At 39.5% G+C, this 20,957-nt stretch overlaps 1 protein-coding gene across 4 annotated transcripts in view; it reads left to right on the top strand.

The window, feature by feature from the left end:
• The window catches only part of PPA2 (inorganic pyrophosphatase 2), a 94,699-nt gene that overhangs the window by 59,567 nt on the left and 14,175 nt on the right, over positions 1-20,957 (top strand). For all 4 annotated transcript variants that reach the window (XM_090267978.1, XM_090267979.1, XM_090267974.1 and 1 more), the window contains 3 exons: positions 9,983-10,110; positions 11,117-11,202; positions 20,035-20,104. In XM_090267978.1, the coding sequence (XP_090124104.1) occupies positions 9,983-10,110; positions 11,117-11,202; positions 20,035-20,104 (284 nt within the window). The remainder of the gene's footprint in view (positions 1-9,982; positions 10,111-11,116; positions 11,203-20,034; positions 20,105-20,957) is intronic.

Here is a 20,957-nt window from a genome sequence, read left to right as displayed (position 1 = left end):
ATTCATTAATGGTTGTACCTTAGTAGGTGTGGGTGTGTAGGGACGGGTGTGGGAGGAGGTAGTTGAGGAATGGGGACAAATTGAGTAAAATGTACTATAATTAAGAACAGAATTAAACTTCTGGGAATCTTTTGCTTCTGTTTTAAAACTTGATATCTTTCAATGTCTTTTAGGTTTCTATCATATTTCTATGATGTGGTGAAGAGTAGGGGAGATCTAAATTCTAAAATCCTCTCTGTGTTTGTTAGTTATCTGACCTTGGAAAAGTCATATGACCTCTCAGAGCTTCTGTTTTCTTCTCTCAAGTTGATTCCCTAATCAGTAAATGTTCCCAAGGGCTTTTCCCATCTCTGAATTTTGGTTGTTCTAGGAAAAGGAAATATTTTTAATCCCTTATTTTTAGCCCATCTTCTTCTGAAGCAGAAAGACCTAAATTATTTTCAAAGTTAATGATGAAGGAAAAAATTTAAATTAAAGGATCACGAAATAGACTTCTTGGGAACATTGTCACATTTTTAAGTTCTTTGGCGTAGCTGCTAAGTGATATAGTTGGAGCCTCTGTGGGGCTGTCTCTGACCCACAGTGTGAGCTTTAGCCACTTTGTTATATGTTTCCTATTAAAACTAGATTAGAAGAATGTTTGAATTTATATTATGCACAAGACATCTGGATGGTTTTCATTTTATTGTTCATGTCAAATTTCTCATGAAATGGTAATGAACATGTATGTATGTTTCAGGAAAAAAATGAGCTAACCTTATTGAGAGGTTTTTCTTATACAATACAAATAGGCCTCAATGTAGAATTACCTTATTTGATATTACTTTTTTTTGAAATGTGTTAAGTTCCGTTATTTTTCATGATGTTAACACAGATTTTCAGTACAGGTGTTGATAAGAGTAGAACTTTGGGAAAGGAGAATGAGAAGGAAAGGACAAATGAAATGGCGGATGCCGTTCATTGGTCTGTGTACTCTTAAACACAGACATGCGGAACAGGGTGGGAAACATGGAAATCTTCTAGAGATCCCGAGTAAACACACACTATTAAAACAAATCTCTGACTTGGAACCTCTAATTGTGATAGAGAAAATACAGTGTGTTCTGGAAAAGAACTGTTGTTTCCTGTGAATGTTTATAAAATGTCATTAGAAACATATGTGCTTGCTCCCGCTATTTTGTGTAGAGGCTGGTGTGACCCGATTAGTTCTGTGAGAGCAGCATCTGTAGTGTTGAAACAAAAGTGTTGTGCATTCGCGTCACTTCCTTTGGTAAAATCCATAGAATTGGAGACTATTTATTTATTTATTTGCACTCTTTGGACAAGATTTCAGGCATGAAGCCATTTCCTAGTGTCTTTTTTTCTTTGGACTTTAGATTTACTGTATTATGCTAAATATGTTGTCATAATTTTCTCATGTTTCTAATTTCTTACTGTTTTCTTTGTTTTTAGTACATAATCATTTTTAGAGTTCATTAGTTCTTTAATACATCTATAGATTTAAAAGATCTCATGCTTTAGATATTTCTCTCAGATTGTTCGTAGGCTGTATGTGTAAAATGAACCTTATCAACTCAGTTTTCACCTCATTTACATAATTACTGTTTGCTTATCTGGCTTAAAGAGAGTATTGTCTTAAAGTAGTTTAATTCTGAAATCTGGGTAAAATTAAGTTTCGGCAAACACATGTGACTAGAAATTCGCCCTGGTGTGAGAGAGTGTATTTTTTTTTTGTATAAAAGAGAGTAGAATGAAACTTTTAATTCACAAGTCACTTTTTTCCCTAGTAAATCACAATTTGTGACATTCTGTTGGGTGTTAGAGATAAATGAATTGGTTTATACTGAAAAGAAACTTCATTACATACAAGGTGTACAATATCCCTGATGAACGAAAAAGATAAGTCATAAAGATTGCTTTTAAAAATTAGGAAGTGTTATGATCCTCTCATGTATACAGAGATAGAATTGTAGGGTTTGACTTAAGATAGTTTAGATCAATTTCTTTACTTTCATAACTTCCTAAATCAAAAGTAGTTAGTAAAATCTAAATTAAGATGGAAGAGCTCTGGACTTTGTAAAACCAAATTAAACTTTAAAATTTGTTATTTTATTTCATCATTATTTTGTTTTGCATTTTTTAGCTAGCATTTAATAAAGAAATTATAAAATTTCCAATGGATGTGTTTAGAACTCTGATTATTTTTATAAATCATATCTTTAGTTTTAATAAAAAATATCCTCTTAAGGAAACTATAATTTTTGTTAATTAAAATTTCAAATTTGAAAACAGTCCTGTAATAAAGTACCTTATGTCTACACATGATTTGTCAGAAATTAAGATACCTTATGAAGCTTTAAAAAAAAAACTAGGGTAATACATATTTAGGTAACTGTTTTAACTTAATTTTACAGACTAGTCCTTTTTAGCTCTTTCATACTTTAAGTTCTATTTAAATCTGATCTTTACTGTTTTTTGTTGTTTTAACTTTCTTTTCCTCTTGGTAAGTCCTCTCAGTTGTGCTTTTTATAGATAATCCAAAATTGACCATTTGTCACCACGTCCACACAACTACAGGTATACCCTTAGTAGACGTTTATTGGATTTCCTGCTTCCACTTCTCTCTCCACACAGTCTTTTCCCTGCACTGCAGACATATCTTCTTAGAAACTTGTGCTCCTCTGCCCAGAACCCTCTACTGGTTTCCAGTTTCAAAGTAAAAAGCCAAGTCCTTGGTGTGGCCCTTAGAGTCCTATGTGACTGCCTGTGGCTGCTTCTCTAATCTCATCCCCTCACGTGCTCTTTCTTCACTCCGTTCTAAATACAGGGCTTCCTTACTGTCTTTCTCAAACGTTTTACGTACACTCATACCTCAGAATATTTGCACTTACCATCTTCCTCCCAGGATGACTCTTTCAGATATTTGAATGAGTTGCTCCCATACTTCATTTACTAAAATATTTATCAGAGACTGTCCCTGACCTCTCATATGTAAAATCTATGTGCATAATTGTAGATTTCTATGTCTTTTTCTCATCTTTAACTATTTTCTTAAGCAGGCCTAATTTGATAGTTCTTTTTAGCAACCTGTTTTATTGAATTGTTTCAAAACTTTCACATTAATTTATAGAATCAAAGTCTCTATTTTGTACTGGAAATCACTGCCTGATCTAATATTTTAATAAATCTCATAATATAACTAAGACACAGTTGGCATAAATGTTCTGGGAACTAACACAACTGGTGCTGCTAAAGCTGAAACAACTGGAGGAAGCAGAGTGTGGGCTTTATTTAGAGTTGTCTATTCAACTCAGCATGCAGACGACAAGACATCAGGCAGAGTATTTTATTTTATTTTTTTATTTTTTTGGTTTTTCAATTACAGTTGTCCCATTTTCCCCCATTGCTCCCCCCCGCCCAGCCCACCCCTTCTCCCACAATCATATCCCTCCCCATTGTCCATGTCCATGAGTCATTTATACACGTTCCTTGACTAGACGTTTCCCTTACTTATTCCCCTTCTCTCCCTCCCCCCTGCCCCTTATTGACTGCTATTCTGATCTTTGTTCTATTTAGTTCTTTTGTTTGTGTTGTTCTTTAGTTTCCTGTATTGGGTGATATCATATGGTATTTTTCTTTCTTTGCCTGGCTTATTTCACTAAGCATAGTTCTCTCTAGTTCCATCCATGTTGTCGCAAATGGCAGGAGTTCCTTCTTTCTTTCTGCTACATAGTACTCCATGGTGTAAATGTACCACAGCAGGCAGAGTATTTTAAACAAGTCTTTCTTAATCGTCCAGGAGGTTGATCAAGTTGATCTTAATTAAAAGTGTTCTCATTTGTGCCCTGACTGGTGTGGCTCTGTTGGTTGAGTGTCCTCCTGTGCACCAAAAGGTCACAGGTTCAATTCCTGGTCAGGGCACATGCCTCAGTCGCTGGTTCATTCCCTGGTCAGTGAGCGTATGAGAGGCAACCAATGCATGTTTCTCATATCACTGTTTTTCTCACTCCCTTTCCCTCTCCATAAATTAATAAAATTTAAAAAATAAAAAGTTCCATTTGGAATTTAAAACAGGAACTGAAATAAACTTAGCTTGATTATGTATAAAAAAGCTCTTCTAGATTATTTGTATTGTTGGGTTAGTTCATCTTGAAAATAAACTATATACTGGTAATTATCCATAGTAGAAACTTTAATATGAAGTTATGTATGTTTTACCACAATAAAGAAAAACTAAAATAAAAATATACCTAGCACTTATATTTTAATGTAAATAAAATCTGACAATATTGTTTAGCGTGGAAGAAAAAAAATTATGGAATTAGAAGACTTGTATTTATGTAATATAGTAGTCTCCTCTGGTCCCCCCTTATCTGTAGTTTCAGTTTCGCGAGGTCAACTGCATCCAAACCTATGAAATGAAAAATTCCAGCATTCAACAATTTATAAATATTTAGTTGCACGCCATTCTGAATAGCATAATGAAATCTCATGTCATCCAATTCTGTTCTACCCAGGATGTGAAACATCCATTTGTTCAGCATATACATACTTTATGTATGCTACCTGCTCTCAGTTGTCAGATTGGTTACCAGATATTGTGAGAGAGAGACCACATACATATAATTGTTATTACAGTATGTTGTAATAATTATTCATTTTAATGTGCTATTGTTAACCTCTTATTGTGCCAAATTTATAAAGTTAACTTTATGAAAGGTATGTATGTATAGGAAAAAGCATAGTATATATAGGATTCAGTACTATTTGTGGTTTTAGGCATCCACTAGGGGTCATGGAACAAACATATTGGACACAGATAAGGGGGGACTGCTGTACTAGTTCCTCCATGAATTATTTAATACATTTAGGCAAATCATTTACATTTTCTTAGTTGTAGTTTTCTTTTCAAGTCTGTTGTATTGATTATGCTGTTACAGTTGTACCAATTTTTTTTATTTTTGCCCCATGCACCTGGTACCCCTCTTCCTTCCAGTAATCCTTCCCCCCTTAGTTCATGCTCATGGCTAGTGCATGTAAGTTCTTTGGATTCTCCCTTTCCTATACTATTCTTAATATCCTCCTGTCCATTTTGTACCTACCAATTATGCTTCTTGATCCCTGTACCTTTATCCCCCTTCTTTCCCCCCACCACCCCTGCTTATAATCCTCCAAATAATGTCCATACCTATGATTCTGTTCCTGTTCTGGTTGTTTGCTTAGTTTGTTTTTGCTTTTATTTTTTAGATTCAGTTGTTGATAGTGGTGAGTTTGTTGTCATTTTAATGTTCATAGTTTTGATCTCCTTTTTCTTAAATAAGTCCCTTTAACATTTTATATAATATGGAATGGAGATGATGAACTCCTTTAGCTTTACCTTGTCTGGGAAGCCCTTCATCTGCCCTTCCATTCTAAATGATAGCTTTGCTGGACAGAGTAATCTTGGTTGTAGGTCCTTGTTTTTCATCACTTTGAATACTTCTTGCCAGTCCCTTCTTGCCTGCAAAATTTCTTTGAAAAATCAGCTGATAGTTCTATGGTAACTCTTTTGCAGGTAACTCTCTTCTTTTCTCTTGTTTCTTTTAAGATTCTCTATTTATATTTAACCTTTGGTATTTTAATTACGGTGTATCTTGGTGTGGTCCTCTTTGGGTTCAGCTTGTTTGGGACTCTCTGTGCTTCCTGGATTTGTATGTCTATTTCCTTTGCCAAATTAGGGAAATCTTCTTTGATTAGATTTCATATAAGTTTTCAATTTCTTGCTCTTCCTCTTTGCCTTCTGGCACCCCTATGATCCAGATGTTGGTATGTTTAAAGTTGTCCAAGAGGCTCTGAAGCCTCTCATTTTTTTAAAATTCCTGTGTCTTCTTTTTGTTCTGGTTGAATGTTTATTTCTCCTTTTTGTTCCAAATCTTTGATTTGAATCCTGGCTTCCTTCCCTACACTGTTGTTTCCCTGTATATTTTTCTTTAGTTCACTTTGTGTAACCTTCACGTCTTCCTTTATTTTTTGGCTGTACTCAATCATTTTTCTAAGCATTCTGATCACAGTGTTTTGAACTTTGTATTTGATAGGTTGGCTATTTCCATTTTGTTTAGTTCTTTTTCTGGGATTTTGTACTGTTCTTTTATTTTGGCCATATTTCTTTGGCTCCTCAATTTGACAGCCTCCCTGTGTTTTTTTTTCTGTTTATTAGGCAGAACTGCTTTGACTCTGTTTCTTGGTAATGTGGCCTAATGTAGTAGTTGTCCTATAGGGTCCAGTAGCACAGCCTCCCTTATCAACCAAGTTGGGTTCTCAAGGTCCGCCCTTCATGCGGGCTGAGTAAACCCTCCTCTTGTAGTTGAGCCTTGGTTGCTGTTGGCAGGTCAATGGGAAGGGATTTAGCCAGGCCAGTCAGTTGCAAGGACTGGCTGTGCACACTGACCACCAGCCTCCTCCCTCTGTGGAGGATCACCTGTGCAGGGGCAGGGTGGTGGTGCTCCAACATGGCCTGTAGCTATCCATTGGGTGTGCTGGACCTGGGTTTCCTGGGTGGTGCAGGCCAAGGTCAGCCCGACCTGTGTTTTGCCTGGGCCACCCTCCATGAACTATAATGCAATCTGTAATGGCTTCTGCTTGTGCTGGGTGAAGCCAAGCTGTGAATCTAGGCTGGCTGCTGCAAGTGCCAGGCCTGGAGCTCACTGAGGCCAGCTGTTGCTTGTTTGATAGGATTTAGGAAGTTGTGAAACAGGAACCAAGACCAGCCATTCATATAGAAAAGCAGCTTGGGTGGGCCAGTAAGTTGGGTGGGGTGGAGTCTCTGGGTATCTCCAAGGTGGGTCACACAGTGTTAGCCAGGTTGATGGAGTCTCAGATATAGCACCAGCCTGCTGGCTCTATGGCTCTGTGGAGAGAGGGTTTAGAAAAGAGACAATGGTCTCTGCTGGCCTTGATGCCAGACACTTCAGTTTCTCCCTGTATGCCGCTGGTGTCTTTCAAGCTGCTACCCTGGTGCTAGAGCTCAGAGGCAGTGAGTCTGAGTAGGTGAGTCTGCGTATGGGTTCTTTAAGAGGGACTGCTTGGGGCTCCAGCAGTTTCTTCCACTGACTCACTCCCCACTGGTTTTTGCAGCCGGAAGTTGTGGGGATGTGTCTTCCAAGCACTGGAACCCTGGGCTGGGGGGCCTGGTGTGGGACTGGGAAACTTCACTCCTGAGATGTCCCTCCCAAATTTTTATCCACCACATGTGGGTGCGAGACCAGCCCATTCCATGCCTGTGCCCCCTTTTAACCATCTCGATGGAGGTCACTTCTTTAAATCCATAGTTGTCTGACTTGAATTCAACTTGATTTCTGATGGTCTAGCTGATGGTTGTTCTATATTTTACTTATAATTTTGATGTGGTTGTGTGAAGAGGCGAGTCACGTCTGCCTACGCTGCCATCGTGACAGGATCTCTCTTAGCTGTAGTTTTCTAATGTTCTGCATGAATGTGCTTATTCTTCTTAACTCTCACAAGTTTTGTGAGGAGCAAATAAGGTTATTTATATAAAAGTCTTTTATAAGCTGTAAATCAGTTTATAGGTTTTAGGTGGAATTTTTCATATTTTCAGAAGAGTAAATCACTGAACTGACAACTGGTATTGGATTTAAGATTTTGGTTTGAGGCACTTGTATTGAGGTTTTTTAAATGTTTAAATTGCTTATTTTCAATTTTGGAGTTTTTTTTCGGTGAAAATCTAGCTCCCCCCAACCCAGGATATAATTATTTGAGAATGATAAAGTTCAGCTTATATTCGGAGAATTCATTTCTTATTGGTATTATTAAAATTTGCAGGTTTTTATTACTGTATTTGCTTAACAGATCCTCTTCATAATCTTTGAAGAGAAAGCCTCCTAAGCTGAGATAGATATTGAATAACTTAGCTTTTCCTTTCTTATTTGATGTCAGTAAATTAAAAATCAGTTGTTGAAACAAGTTTATACATGGGACAGAGAATGGCAGATTGGGTCAAGTACAATGATGAGGCCATAAGCCAAATTTAAGTTATAGAAACTCATTTATTTAAGTGCCTTTCTGATTGCTCACCTTGAGTGGACTAAAAAAAATTTCTCCTTCGAATAAGAAAACAGTGCATTGGAGGAACTCAGTATTACCTGATTTACAGATATATATATATATATATATATATATATATATATATATATATTGTGTGTGTGTACAAAAACAGAGAAAGGATGTAGGAAAATGAGCAATACAAAGCTCACCTTGGAAGGAACTCTTAAAAAGATGAGCAAAGAAATAATCAGAAATTGAAGAGGAAACAGCATGTATTAGGTGAAATATTTATTAAATGTTCTATTTGTGGCATGACAACGACTTCTATGACTAGGATACGATGTAATACTAAAAAGATTCTACTGTCTTAAACATTTTCCATAATTTAATCAGTAACTACATATTGACCATGATTAATCGAGCAAGTATAGCCTGTGTTAGCTTTCAAGTGATTCTTTTCCCTCTTAGTCGTAATGTTTCTGCTCTTTGCTCCAGAATTACTTTAGGTAGACGTGTGGCCCATTGAGCTAGTGTAAAGTTTTAAATTTGAGAGCCTTTAGACAGCACACTGCCTACTGCTTGCCGTGGTCTCTGCCACCCCTAAGGTGTCTGCCGCGCCATGCTCATTTCACTTCCATGAAACATCTGGCCTCTAGAAGACCTATGTAACTCTTGCTAAACCTTTCCACAGTAGGCAAAAGGCAAGCATAAAAAGCAAAAGGACAATTTCTGTTTGTTTAACCCATGCCTGCAAAATGTGTACCTTTCCTGACTGCCTAGTGAGAGAGGGGTTCCCACAAGGCTTGGGTGAGCAAGTCAGAAACCATGTGCTCTTTAAATTATCCCTGCGCATTTGTTTTCTTCTGATTTTAGTTCTCACTTTCTAATTTTTCAGTGTTTCCAGGTCTGTTTGTCATTTGCTATAATATATTATGCTAAATTAAGCATTCAGCCACAGTCTGGTGGAGAGTAAAGACTTCTAGTTTTATCTAGTTATTTGTCATACTTTCTGAATTGATATTTATTGGAAGGGATACAGTCCTTGGGAACCTTTTATGGAGAGGGATTCTATTATTAATACACTAATATCCAATTATTTAAAAATGAATATCCTCAAAATGTAGTGGGTAAGCTGCTTACATGATAATAAAACTTAAAAATAAATCCCACAAATCATTATAAATTAAAAACTCTATGAACCATCCACATATCACCCTGTTTAAAATTGCCCCATCTGCATTCTTTCTTACTCTGCTGTTCTTCATTGGACTTTTTGCCGCTAGCATACACATATTACGTATTTGTTTCTTTCTTTGTTGTCTGCGTCTGTCTACTCTGTGAGCAGTGAGAGCAGGGACTCGTTTTCCATTACTGTTCTCTTTCACTGCTTCGAACAGCATCTGACACAATGAATGAGGAACTTAGTAAATAGTTGGTAGATACATTCGTGAAACCTTTCTCATCCAACTTTAGTTATGTTTTCTTCTCCGTGCTGCCCTCTCCTTTCTATTTCCAGTGTTCCTTTCGCTTAATGTTTCTAAACCGCTGACCCTGGTGTAACTTTCCCTACTTTAAGCCCTCTGTTGCCCACTGAATGACATCTGCTTTAAGCACATCTCACTTAATCTTCTTACTTCATTGCATTTTGTTGTCTGTTCCTTTAATTAGACCACTGAACTCCTTGAGGAAAAGAACTTTGTTGTTCTCATCTACTGTACCTAACACAGTGTCTGAAAATGCTCAAGAAGTGTTTGTAAAGCAATAATATTTACATTGCAAACTGAAGTCTGGAAGAGATAGGATGTAAGTTGATGATTATGCTGCCAGTTAGCAGAGTCGGACTAGACCCCATGTTTTCTGACTCCCTCAGTTCAATGCTCTACCATGAATAGGAATGAATTTTGATTTTTAACAAAAAGTATTCTTGTGTCTTCACTTACAGATATTGATGATGTTAAGAAGTACAAACCAGGTTATTTGGAAGCTACACTTCATTGGTTTAGATTTTATAAAGTGCCAGAGGGAAAACCAGAAAACCATTTTGCTTTTAATGGAGAATTCAAAAACAAGGTGAAGATGATCATCTTTATTTTAAAATGTACCTCGTGATCCCCGTGCAATACTTTTTCATTCCTGGGGTTTCTTATATGAATATTTGTATATAGCATGAAAACAAATGTTTTTATAACTTTTATACTTACAAACATTATATCATTTTTATTAAAAGATTTTTTTTCAGGCTGATAAGTATCTATATCCATCTATCTATCAGTAGCTCTTTAATTAAGAAAATGAAAGATTTTCATGATGAGTCTAATTCGTCAATTTTCTATGAAGAAGACCCTTCTATTTACTGTTCTGGAGAGGAGACAGTTACTTACTTTTCATGTAAATTGATGAAAGCTTATCTCCCTTGTGCTCATTCTACCATGACCGAATTAAGCTGCTAATTTAAGGAAGCTCGTGAATTATCTTGCTGTTGTAGGATTTTTCTATTAGAGTACCATAAGTGTCCCTAATATGACATAAATGGAGAAAATAGGCCAAAAAACTAAGGTATATGAAACATGGGATAGTTGAATTGTACATTATAAACCAACATTTAAGTGGGTGTGAATAAGTAAATTATGTTTTGTTAATAAGTCATGTTAATGAAAACTAAAATTTACAATTAGTATTTTGCTGGACCCAGTAGTTTTTAAAGGGCATATTAAAAGAATCTTTAAGATTTTGAGGACTTTTTATAGGATTATTAAGTATAAATATGAAACTGTTCAGTAAAATTTATTTACAAAAACAGGTGGCAGACTAGATCTGGCCCATAGGCCTCGTTTGCCGACCCCTGATTCCAAGTGTCTCATTACATTCTGTTTTAAAAATGAAGAAATTAAGATTTAGTGAGATCAAGTAACTTGCCTAAAGTCAAACTGCTGATAATTAAGGATGCCAGAATTTATACGCAGGTTTGCCTGACTCCACAGCATGTTCTTATAGTAAGTATAATGTTATTATATACCTTGTTAGTATAATGATGCGATTGCGATGTCTTCTTTTTCTTTTTTTGGTTTGGAACTAGGCTTTTGCTCTTGAAGTTATAAAATCTGCTCATGAATGTTGGAAAGCATTGCTTATGAAGAAGTGTGATGAAGGGGCTATAAATTGGTAAGAATCTATCTTTTCCACATAATATTATTATTAATTGTCACTAAACAGCCATTACTCAGGTCTGATTGTTTTAAAGAGAATTGCAATTTTTTTCCACTTAAAAACACGTACAGAGCACCTGTTTGGAAGACATTACTAAGTGCTGGGCACCGTGAAACTAGTAACTGACACCATGTCAGTTCTCAAGGGATTCATACTTTGGCAGAGGCGTTTATAATAACGTTATTACACTATATTGTGGAATGTCCAAAGATGGAATAAAAAACATTAACAAAGTTTCAACATGCAAACATATGTTTACATTATTTATCTTATAACTACCACATTATTTCTTGTTAAGAACAGTAAAAGCCTTCTTATCCATTAAGATTTGGATCACTGGCTGATTGATTCAGCAATATCCCACCCTTAATCTGCAGCTTTGCTTTCCATGGTTTCAGTTACCTGGAGTCAACTGCAGTCTGAAATATTAATGGAAAAGTCTAGAAAAAAATTGTAAGTTTTAAATTGACACTGTTCTTAGTGTGATGAAATCTCACATTGTTTTGCTCCATTCAATCCATGATGTGAATCATCCCTTTGTCCAGTGTATCCACACTCTGTACACTCCTCACCCATTAGTCACTTAGTAGCTGCTCAGTTATCAGATTAGTTATCAGAAAGAGAGACCATATTCATATAACTTTATTATTATTTTAGAGTATATATTAGAATATAATGTTATAATTGTTCTATCTTATTATTATTTGTTAATTTATCTTTTTAAAAAATTAATCCTTGCCTGAGGATACATTTATTGATTTTAGAGAGAGAAGAAGGGAAGGAGGGAGGAAGGGAGAGAGAGAGACATCCATGTGAGAGAGTCATATCGGTTGGTTGCCTCCTGTACAGGCTCAGACCAGGGACCGAACCGGAACCTAGGTGTGTATTCTGACCTGGAGTCAGACCCGTGGCCTTTTGGTGCATGGGTTGACACTCCAGCCAACTGAGCCATACCGGCTAGGGCGTTAATTTCTTACTATGTTTAATTTATAAGTTAAACTTTATCATAGTTATGTGTGTATAGAAAAAATGTAGTGTATACAGAGTTGGTTACTATCTGTGGTTTCAGGCATCCACTGGGGTCTTAGAACATGTCCCCTGCAGATAAGGGGGGACTCCTATACTTTATGAATTTGTGTCCTCTAGAAGTTCCTTGAAAGCAATCGAATAAAGCTACCTTAATCATCTCAGTTTCTTACCTGACATGTAATAGCTATTTAGTAAATACCCACTGGGGTAAATTGTTGAATAATATTTTAAAGCCACCAAATATTATTGTGTTTTTAATTCAGTAGCGACTCTTGTGTTTCTAGGAGCACTACATTTATTCAGTTCTTTACTTGATATTTTGAGTAATTATCTTTTTCCCAAGTTTTGTTATTTTTATTCTGTTTTTCCACTGTTTAATGTTTACTCTGAAAGCTACATAAAGAATGTCATTATTTCTATTCTTACCTAAAATAATGTTAAACTCTATTGTAAGACAAATATAGTTTTTGCCATTTGGGACTACTCTTAATTGCCTCTCACCCTGTCTTCAGCCACAGTTTATTTATCTATCTTACTTTTAAAAAATCTAAATTGTATTGTTCATTTTACCAGTTCATTTATTTGCTTATTTATTTTAGAGAAGGGGGAGGGAAGGAGAAAGAGTAGGAGAGAAACATCCATGTGTGGTTGCCTCTCACTCTCCCCAGCCAGGGACCTGGCAACCCAGCCATGTGCCCTGACTGGGAATTGAACTGGCAGCCCTTTGGTTACAGGCTGGTGCTCATTCCACTGAGCCACACCAGCCAGGGCACCAGTTTATTTTACTTTACTAAAAATTGTTTATTGTGATATAAATTTTTCAGGTTTTGATTGATTCTCAAATGCCCTTCTGGTTGTAAAACTGCTTTAATTCAGTTACTTATAAATTGTTTTACATATATTGCAACTACTCTCCTGTTTAATATGTTTTATACAGCACTGTCAAAATTATCTTTGAAAAATGTAAATGCAATTGTCATTTTTATTCTTAAAAACTTCATATGGTTCCCTTCCAGTATAGATCATACCCAGCTCTTCTGTGCATTAAATAATGTGTCCACCCCTGCTTGTGTAGCCCTGTGTTCTGTCCCCTCCTACCTCACTGTCTTTCCTCCATGAACACCTGCTCGTTCTTCAAGAAGCAGCTTAGACATAATCTCTGTGAAGAATTTTTATTTTTTTTCTGGAGAGAATTAACTATACTCTCACCTGGGCACTTATATCACAGCTGTACACACCTCTGGTGAACTTGGGGTGGTTTATTATTATATTTTTATCCTCTAAATTGACTGTACCTCAACACTTAGTGACAGGACTTAACACACATTAGGTAGTTGATACTTACTGAATGAAAATATCTGTGTGTGTGTGTGTGTGTGTATGTTTGCCTCTAAATTATTGAGGTCTTAAGTTGTTTATTTTTACCTTTCTGGAGGAAGGTGGGTTTGATTGTATACAGATAGCTCCAACCCTTTCACCTTTGTGTAGCTTTCCGCCAGTGTCACTTTTCTCCTACATCCTTGGGGGGTGGCAGGGTTAGGGTTATAGTCTAAAACTATTATCATTCTTAGGTCTCTGTCTCTCTCTCTCCTTTTTTCTTCATTACTTTGCTGTAGAATGAAAAGCTTGAGCAAATCTATATCCTGAACCCTGTCTTTGGAATTCTTATGAGCCTGAGCCTTTGTCTGATTTCAAATTGTCATGAAAAAAATAATTTCTCTTTACTAAAGTTCTATATTGTTGGCTGTAAATTTCAACTTTTATGTGTCTGTTTATTATTCACAGGTAATTTTATATTTGTTTTTATTTAATCAATTATTTTTGCACTATCATGTATCTATAATATGCTTTATTATTTTAAAATGCAGTTAGGGTTTGTTGTGCACCACACTTTTGGTATTGCTCATCTGTTGCTCAGATGTCATCTCTGCTTATTTTGGTGAGTAAGATTGTATACGGACTATATAGTGAAATTTACAACAAAATATTTGGGATTTTATTATAGAAAGGAAAGCAGTACATTCCTTTCAGTCACATTTAATATCATTTGAAGCAGACACCATCAGCTTAATCATCTTTCCTTTCAGGGACTTCCCTGCCTCTTCTCTTGTGGGCCTTGGTCAAGTATGAGCTAATGGGAACCCTAAACACTGTGCACTCCAGGGAGGCCCTGGGGCTCAATATCGGATCCCCAGCATCTAGATATGGTTTAGTTTTCATGTTAAAAACAGTGCATTTACAGTAATGTATTTGCTATACACTCTGCTTTCTTTTTGCCTTATTCTTTTTAAATTTTGTTTTGACTTTCTTTAGGGAAACATCTGAGTTATAAGACTTTACTTTTTTCAGTTTTTAGTTAAACATAGGATGTAGAAAAGAGATTAAAAAGTAGTTTAGTCTTAAAGATGATAATGCCAACTTTCATCAATTTTATTCATGTCAAGAATGGAAATAAATTCTACATTTTGAGTCTGGGTAGAAAGCAAACTGACCAGTTATGATAATTGTTAAATACCCAATGTCTACTTAGAGATAGATGTAGTTAAAAATATAATAAATAGATCTTCTTATCATACACATTCCAACATATTTCACAAATCATTGCAAAAATAAATTTGATAATGTATCTCTCATAGACCCACTTCTGTTAAAAATTAATTGTGCTTAACCCTCTTCTTACCACCTCTTTCTGTATCTATATTAATGTGCTGATTTCTTGGATGAAATTTATGTTTGAAAGAGTGATGCCTTTGCTTTCACCTAGGAAGGAGTGTGTAGCATGCTTGTGTAGAGAGCACGCTGTTCCACATTGGGTGGAAAGGCTTTTGCCTTTACAATAGTCTGTCTCTATAGCGTGGTTCACTTATTGCGGCCTCACTGTATTGCGGGATTTTTAAAAATGTTACATTTAATTATTTATCGCGGATTTTTCGCTATATTGCGGGATTTTGTGGTACTGTAAACGTATATTGTTAAAGTTATGTAGGTTTAAGAGTGTAGAATATGTTTAAGAACATAAGTAGTATGTTCTAATTTACTGATTAGAGGCATGGCACTTGGAGGACATTTAAGAGATGTTTATTGTTGGGTGAGTATACCCAAGCAGGGTATTGGTAGTATCTGCTTAGAAGGTTACACTGCCAGTTTTCTATTTTAGCCTGTAAATGCTGCCCTCAAGACTGTAAAGGAGGAAAGAGGAAGGACATCTCTAAAATCAGAGAAGGAAAACTCTGACTCCAAAAAACCTCCGCTGCCTTGCGGCATACCTCTTCAGGGGAAAGGCTAAGGGAGTAAACCCCGACAGAAAATCCGGAGCCGGAGTCCCTAAGGCGGTTTGACATTGTAGTCAACACCGGCAACTCCTGCGGCGCACCTGAAGCCAAGCTGTATTGACTTTGTCTTTCCCTTGGACCCTTCAGCTGGGAAGAGAGGGGGGGTCTGCTGCATGGGCAACAGCAGACCCTCCATATCACCCTGCCCAGGCTCTGTAGCTTCAGTTTCACTTGAGAGGACACTCCAGCGTCATCACAAGATGTCGACTCATCACGGGAGGAGACAGATACCGGTTATAAGCTCATCCGATTGGCAAAGGAAACGAGCGCCAGGGGTCTCCTCTGACGGTGGGAGAGGTCATCGCACCTCACTGGACAGCTACTGTCTCGCCATGGCTCGCCTGCCCCACTGGGTGCGTGGGGATCAGAGAGGCGCCTCTCGAAAAGTGGGCCACAAAACACCCGCACCAGTTAATTCCAAGCAAACAACAAGAAAGAAGCCTCCGGCTCTTCGCCTCGCTAGCTGGAACATCAGGACCATGTGCCCCGGACTTACTACAGACCTTCCGTGGATCAAGGGTGCCAGGAAAACCGCTGTCATCGATAGGGAACTGGCACGACTAAACATCGACATTGCGGCTCTACAGGAGACCCGGTTGGCCGACAACGGAACTATCAGAGAAACCAACTACACCTTCTACTGGCAAGGGAAGTCTCCGGACCAACCAAGACAGCACGGTGTTGGGTTCGCTGTGATGAACACGCTTGTTAACTCCATAGAGCCACCCACAGGAGGCACAGAGAGATTACTTACCCTCCGATTGTCAACAACTTTCGGCCCAGTCAGCATTCTTAGCGCGTATGCCCCAACCCTCTGCGCCACCACCGAAGAGAAAGAACAGTTCTACCATGCACTGGACGAAGCGTTATCCAAGATTCCCAGAAGTAACGCTCTCTATCTCCTTGGAGACTTCAACGCAAGAGTAGGAGCCGACCACATGGCCTGGCCCACCTGCCTTGGAAACTTTGGGAGAGGAAAGATCAATGAGAATGGTCAGCGACTGCTTGAGCTCTTGTGTCACCACGGCCTGTGCGTGACAAACACATTCTTCAAGTGCAAAGAGATCCACCAGGTGTCATGGAGGCACCCCCGCTCCCGCCATTGGCACCAGCTTGACCTCGTCATCACCAGAAGAACGGATATTGGCAGCACCCTCCTCACCCGCAGCTACCACAGTGCAGACTGCGACACGGACCATGCCCTCGTGGTAAGCAAGGTGCGCATAACGCCAAAGAGGTTGCACCACTCCAAGATGAAGGGTCGCCCACGCATCAACACCAGTTGTGCCAGCAACCCAGTTAAGACCCAGCAATTCATCAACAAGATGGAAGATGCACTCGGCGAGGGAGTGGCGGCAGATGACATTATCGAATCCAATTGGCCACGTCTCCGCGAGGCCATATACAACTCCGCCATTATTGCTTACGGGAAGAAAGAGCGGAAGAACGCTGACTGGTACGAGGCTCACTGGGAAGAAATGGAACCCGTGATCGAGGCTAAGAGGAAGGCCCTACTGGCTTACAAGGTCACGCCCACTCCCAGTACACTTCAAGCTCTACAGGCTGCCAGGAGCAAAGTCCAGAAGACCGCCCGCCACTGTGCCAACACCTATTGGCTAAACCTGTGCAGAAGCATCCAGGAAGCCGCCGATATAGGCAACGCACGAGGAATGTATGAGGGTATCAAGAAGGCAACAGGCCCAATCCCCTCCAAGATCGCCCCCCTTAAGTCCAAGACAGGTGAGGTCATCACTGACCAGGAACAGCAAATGCGGCAGTGGACCGAGCACTACCTCGAGCTGTACGCAACGAAGAACACCATAACAGACACTGCTCTTAAAGCCATCCCAGACCTACCAGTCATGGAGGAGCTAGACACCCCACCTACTGCGGCAGAGCTCGGCAAAGCCATCGACCGCATCGCTTGCGGGAAAGCACCAGGAAGCGACGGAATCCCTCCAGAAATCCTAAAGAGCGGGAAACCAGTCCTGCTACAGCCGCTCCACCATCTACTCTGTCTCTGCTGGAAGGAGGGTTACATCCCCCAGGATATGAGAGACGCCAACATTATCACCATGTACAAGAACAAAGGAGACCGCAGCGACTGCAACAACTACCGGGGCATCTCTCTCCTCAGCGTCGTCGGCAAAGTATTCGCCCGGGTCGCTCTTGCCCGCCTGCAGACCCTTGCTTCCCGCGTCTACCCAGAGTCCCAGTGTGGCTTCAGAGCTGGCCGATCAACAGTGGACATGATCTTCTCCCTACGCCAGCTGCAGGAGAAGTGTCACGAGCAGCATAAACCACTCTACCTCGCCTTTATTGACCTCACGAAGGCGTTTGATCTGGTCAGTCGAAGCGGACTCTTCAGCTTGCTACGGAAGATTGGCTGTCCACCACATCTGCTTGCTGTGGTCATGTCCTTTCACGACAACATGCACAGCACGGTGTCCTACAACGGCGAAACCTCTGAGGCCTTCCCAGTCAGCAGCGGAGTAAAGCAGGGCTGCGTCCTCGCGCCTACGCTGTTCGGAATCTTCTTCTCCATGCTCCTCCAATACGCCTTTAAGGACTGCAGCGAGGGTGTCTTCATTCAAACCAGATCCGATGGCAAGCTCTACAGCCTGGCCCGTCTACGAGCCAAGACCAAAGTCAAAGAGGTGCTCATCCGTGAGATGCTCTTCGCCGACGACGCAGCTTTGACATCACACTCCGAAGAGGGACTCCAGCAGCTAGTCACTTGCCTTTCCCACGCATGCAAGGAGTTCGGACTAGCCATCAGCCTGACGAAGACGAATGTTATGGCTCAAGGCACAGGGACTCCCCCATGCATCACCATCGACGGATACACCCTGGAGGTTGTCAACGACTTCACTTACCTCGGGTCCACCATCTCGAGCTCTCTGTCAGTCGACTTGGAGGTCAACCGGAGAATCGCCAGGGCAGCCACAGTTATGGCCAGACTGAACCGGCGAGCGTGGAACAATTCCAGCCTCACTGAGAAAACCAGACTGCGCATCTACCAAGCCTGCGTACTCAGCACTCTCCTCTATGGCAGCGAGACGTGGACCACCTACGCAAGGCACGAAAGGAAACTCAACAGCTTCCACATGAGGTGCCTGCGACGCGTCCTGCATGTCGCCTGGCAGGATAAGGTCCCCAACACCGAGGTGCTGAAGCGAGCCAATATGAGCAGTTTGCATGCAGTTCTTAGCGAGAGACGCCTCAGGTGGCTTGGCCATGTCAAAAGAATGGATGCAGGCCGTATCCCCAAAGACCTCTACGGCGAGCTAGCAGAAGGCAAGAGGATGACAGGGCGCCCAAAACTGCGGTTCAAAGACATCTGCAAAAAGGACATGACACAATGCTCCATCAATCTCAACACATGGGAAGTTCAAGCAGATGACCGCCTAGCCTGGAGGCTCGCGGTCAGGCAAGGTACGTCACGTGCAGAGGCTGCACGCAACGAGGAGGCGGTCCAGAAAAGATCGAGGCGGAAGCAGCGTCAACAGCAGCAACAACGGCCATCTGCCTTCACCTGTACCAAGTGCGGCAGGGATTGTCACTCCCGAGTCGGACTGCACAGCCATTCTCGGCGGTGCAGATAGACTCTCAAGAAGCTACGCCATCGTCTCTCGAGACGGACGGCTGCCACGACGACGACGACGACGACGATAAGTAGTATTTATAAAAGTGTGGAAAAGGTTTATAAGGGAGTGGGAAAGGATAATAAGAGACTGGGAATGGTTTATAATCTGTGAGAAGGGTTTATAAAGCCTTAAAATCTATATAAATACTAAAATAAAGGTAAGGTTCCTTCTTCGCGGATGTTCGCCTATCGCAGGGGGGTCTAGAACGTAATACCCGCGATAAGTGAGGGAGTGCTGTATAGAGCCTTTATTCATCGTGGACGGAGCTGCTCTTACGCCTTACTGAACTTCCTTACTTGTAAAAAAACTGAGTTTTCATGTCCATATGCTTTTCTATTGCCACTCTTAGCTCAATTACCATACCTTTCTGAGAAAGAGATTCCACAGTGTCTTTCAGTGCTAGTTACAATGCTAATCGCTTCACTTAGAGGAAAGTCTTCCTTGTCATTGTCATTCTATGGGTCACATTTATTTTTCGCTTCTTCAGTGCAGGTGAAATGTTGTTTTAGCCTTTTCTATGTACCAGGAAATTATTTAGATTTGTATATTATTATTTAAATTTTTTTTAAATTTGGGAGAGTGCAGTGCTAGGGAACATTTGTTTAACCTTGCCTGAAAGAAAATACAAAAATCTCAAGTTTTCCTAATTTATATTCACTCAGGTCCTTTTCACTAGTTAGAATCATACTGTTGGTGTGGAGCATTTCGAGTTGCCTTTGTTTTTGGTAATTGTTCCTTTTTTATCCTGTGTAATAATAACATTCTCTTTTCATTTGTAGCACAAATGTGCAGGTGTGCGATAGTCCTTTCCGTTGCACTCAGGAGGAAGCAAGAGCATTGGTTGAATCGGTAAGGGGAAAATGTCCTTTACTCTTATAAACGTCATGAGAAAAATCTTGCAGAATTTCTGAAAAGTCTAGCACTGACATGTATCAAGTCTTTGGGGAAGCATAAAGTGAAAAAACAACATTAAAATCTATTTTTTTTAATCCAGGGAATTTAAATGAAGAACCTTTCGGTTGAATAATTAAATTTTCTTTTCTAAAGTATATTAACCATTTAATTAATTTCACATGATGCCGTTTTTCTTAATGCTACCAACTTATTGTTTATGCACGTGTTCTCTTCTGTGCCGCACGGTTCTCAGGAGTCCCCGCCGTTCAGCGCTGCCGTGCAGAAGCCTGCTGGTACAGGCGCATTTGGGCAAGAGAAATGCAACAAGGAGGACTCCCTTTTCTTTCATTTCATTGGACTATCTCCAGGCAGTCCATATCCTAGCTAAGAAGAGATCCTTGGATTTTTACATGTCCTACTGATTTTGCTGCCTGGTAACAAGTGAATTTATTAGTAAATTAGTACTTTATTTGATACCACTAAATAAGAAAATTCATATTAGAAAAATCAAGTAATATTGCTATATAAAGTGTTTTTACAAATGAGCTTAGGCCAGGAATACCATTTGTAAATTAAATGAAAAAATAATAATTATGAGGTAGGAAACTGGTGAATTTAGATGTTTACTTCAGGAACAACAAGCATGTTTCCTCACTATGGCTGCTTTGATTTTTTTTCCCCCACTAATTCAGCAACTATTTAATTAGTGCCTCCTATGTGTGGAGAGATTCTAGGTACTGGGGATGTAACATTAACAAAAAGATATAAAACCCTTGCCCTTGTATAGCTAGTTGGGAAGATGGATAAT

Source organism: Furipterus horrens, unplaced genomic scaffold, assembly GCF_987537825.1.
Source record: "Furipterus horrens unplaced genomic scaffold, mFurHor1.1.pri manual_scaffold_2, whole genome shotgun sequence".
Classification (NCBI taxonomy): Eukaryota; Metazoa; Chordata; class Mammalia; order Chiroptera; family Furipteridae; genus Furipterus; species Furipterus horrens.
The sequence above is the reverse complement of the archived record's forward strand: the minus strand, read 5'-3'. Positions and strand labels throughout refer to the sequence as shown.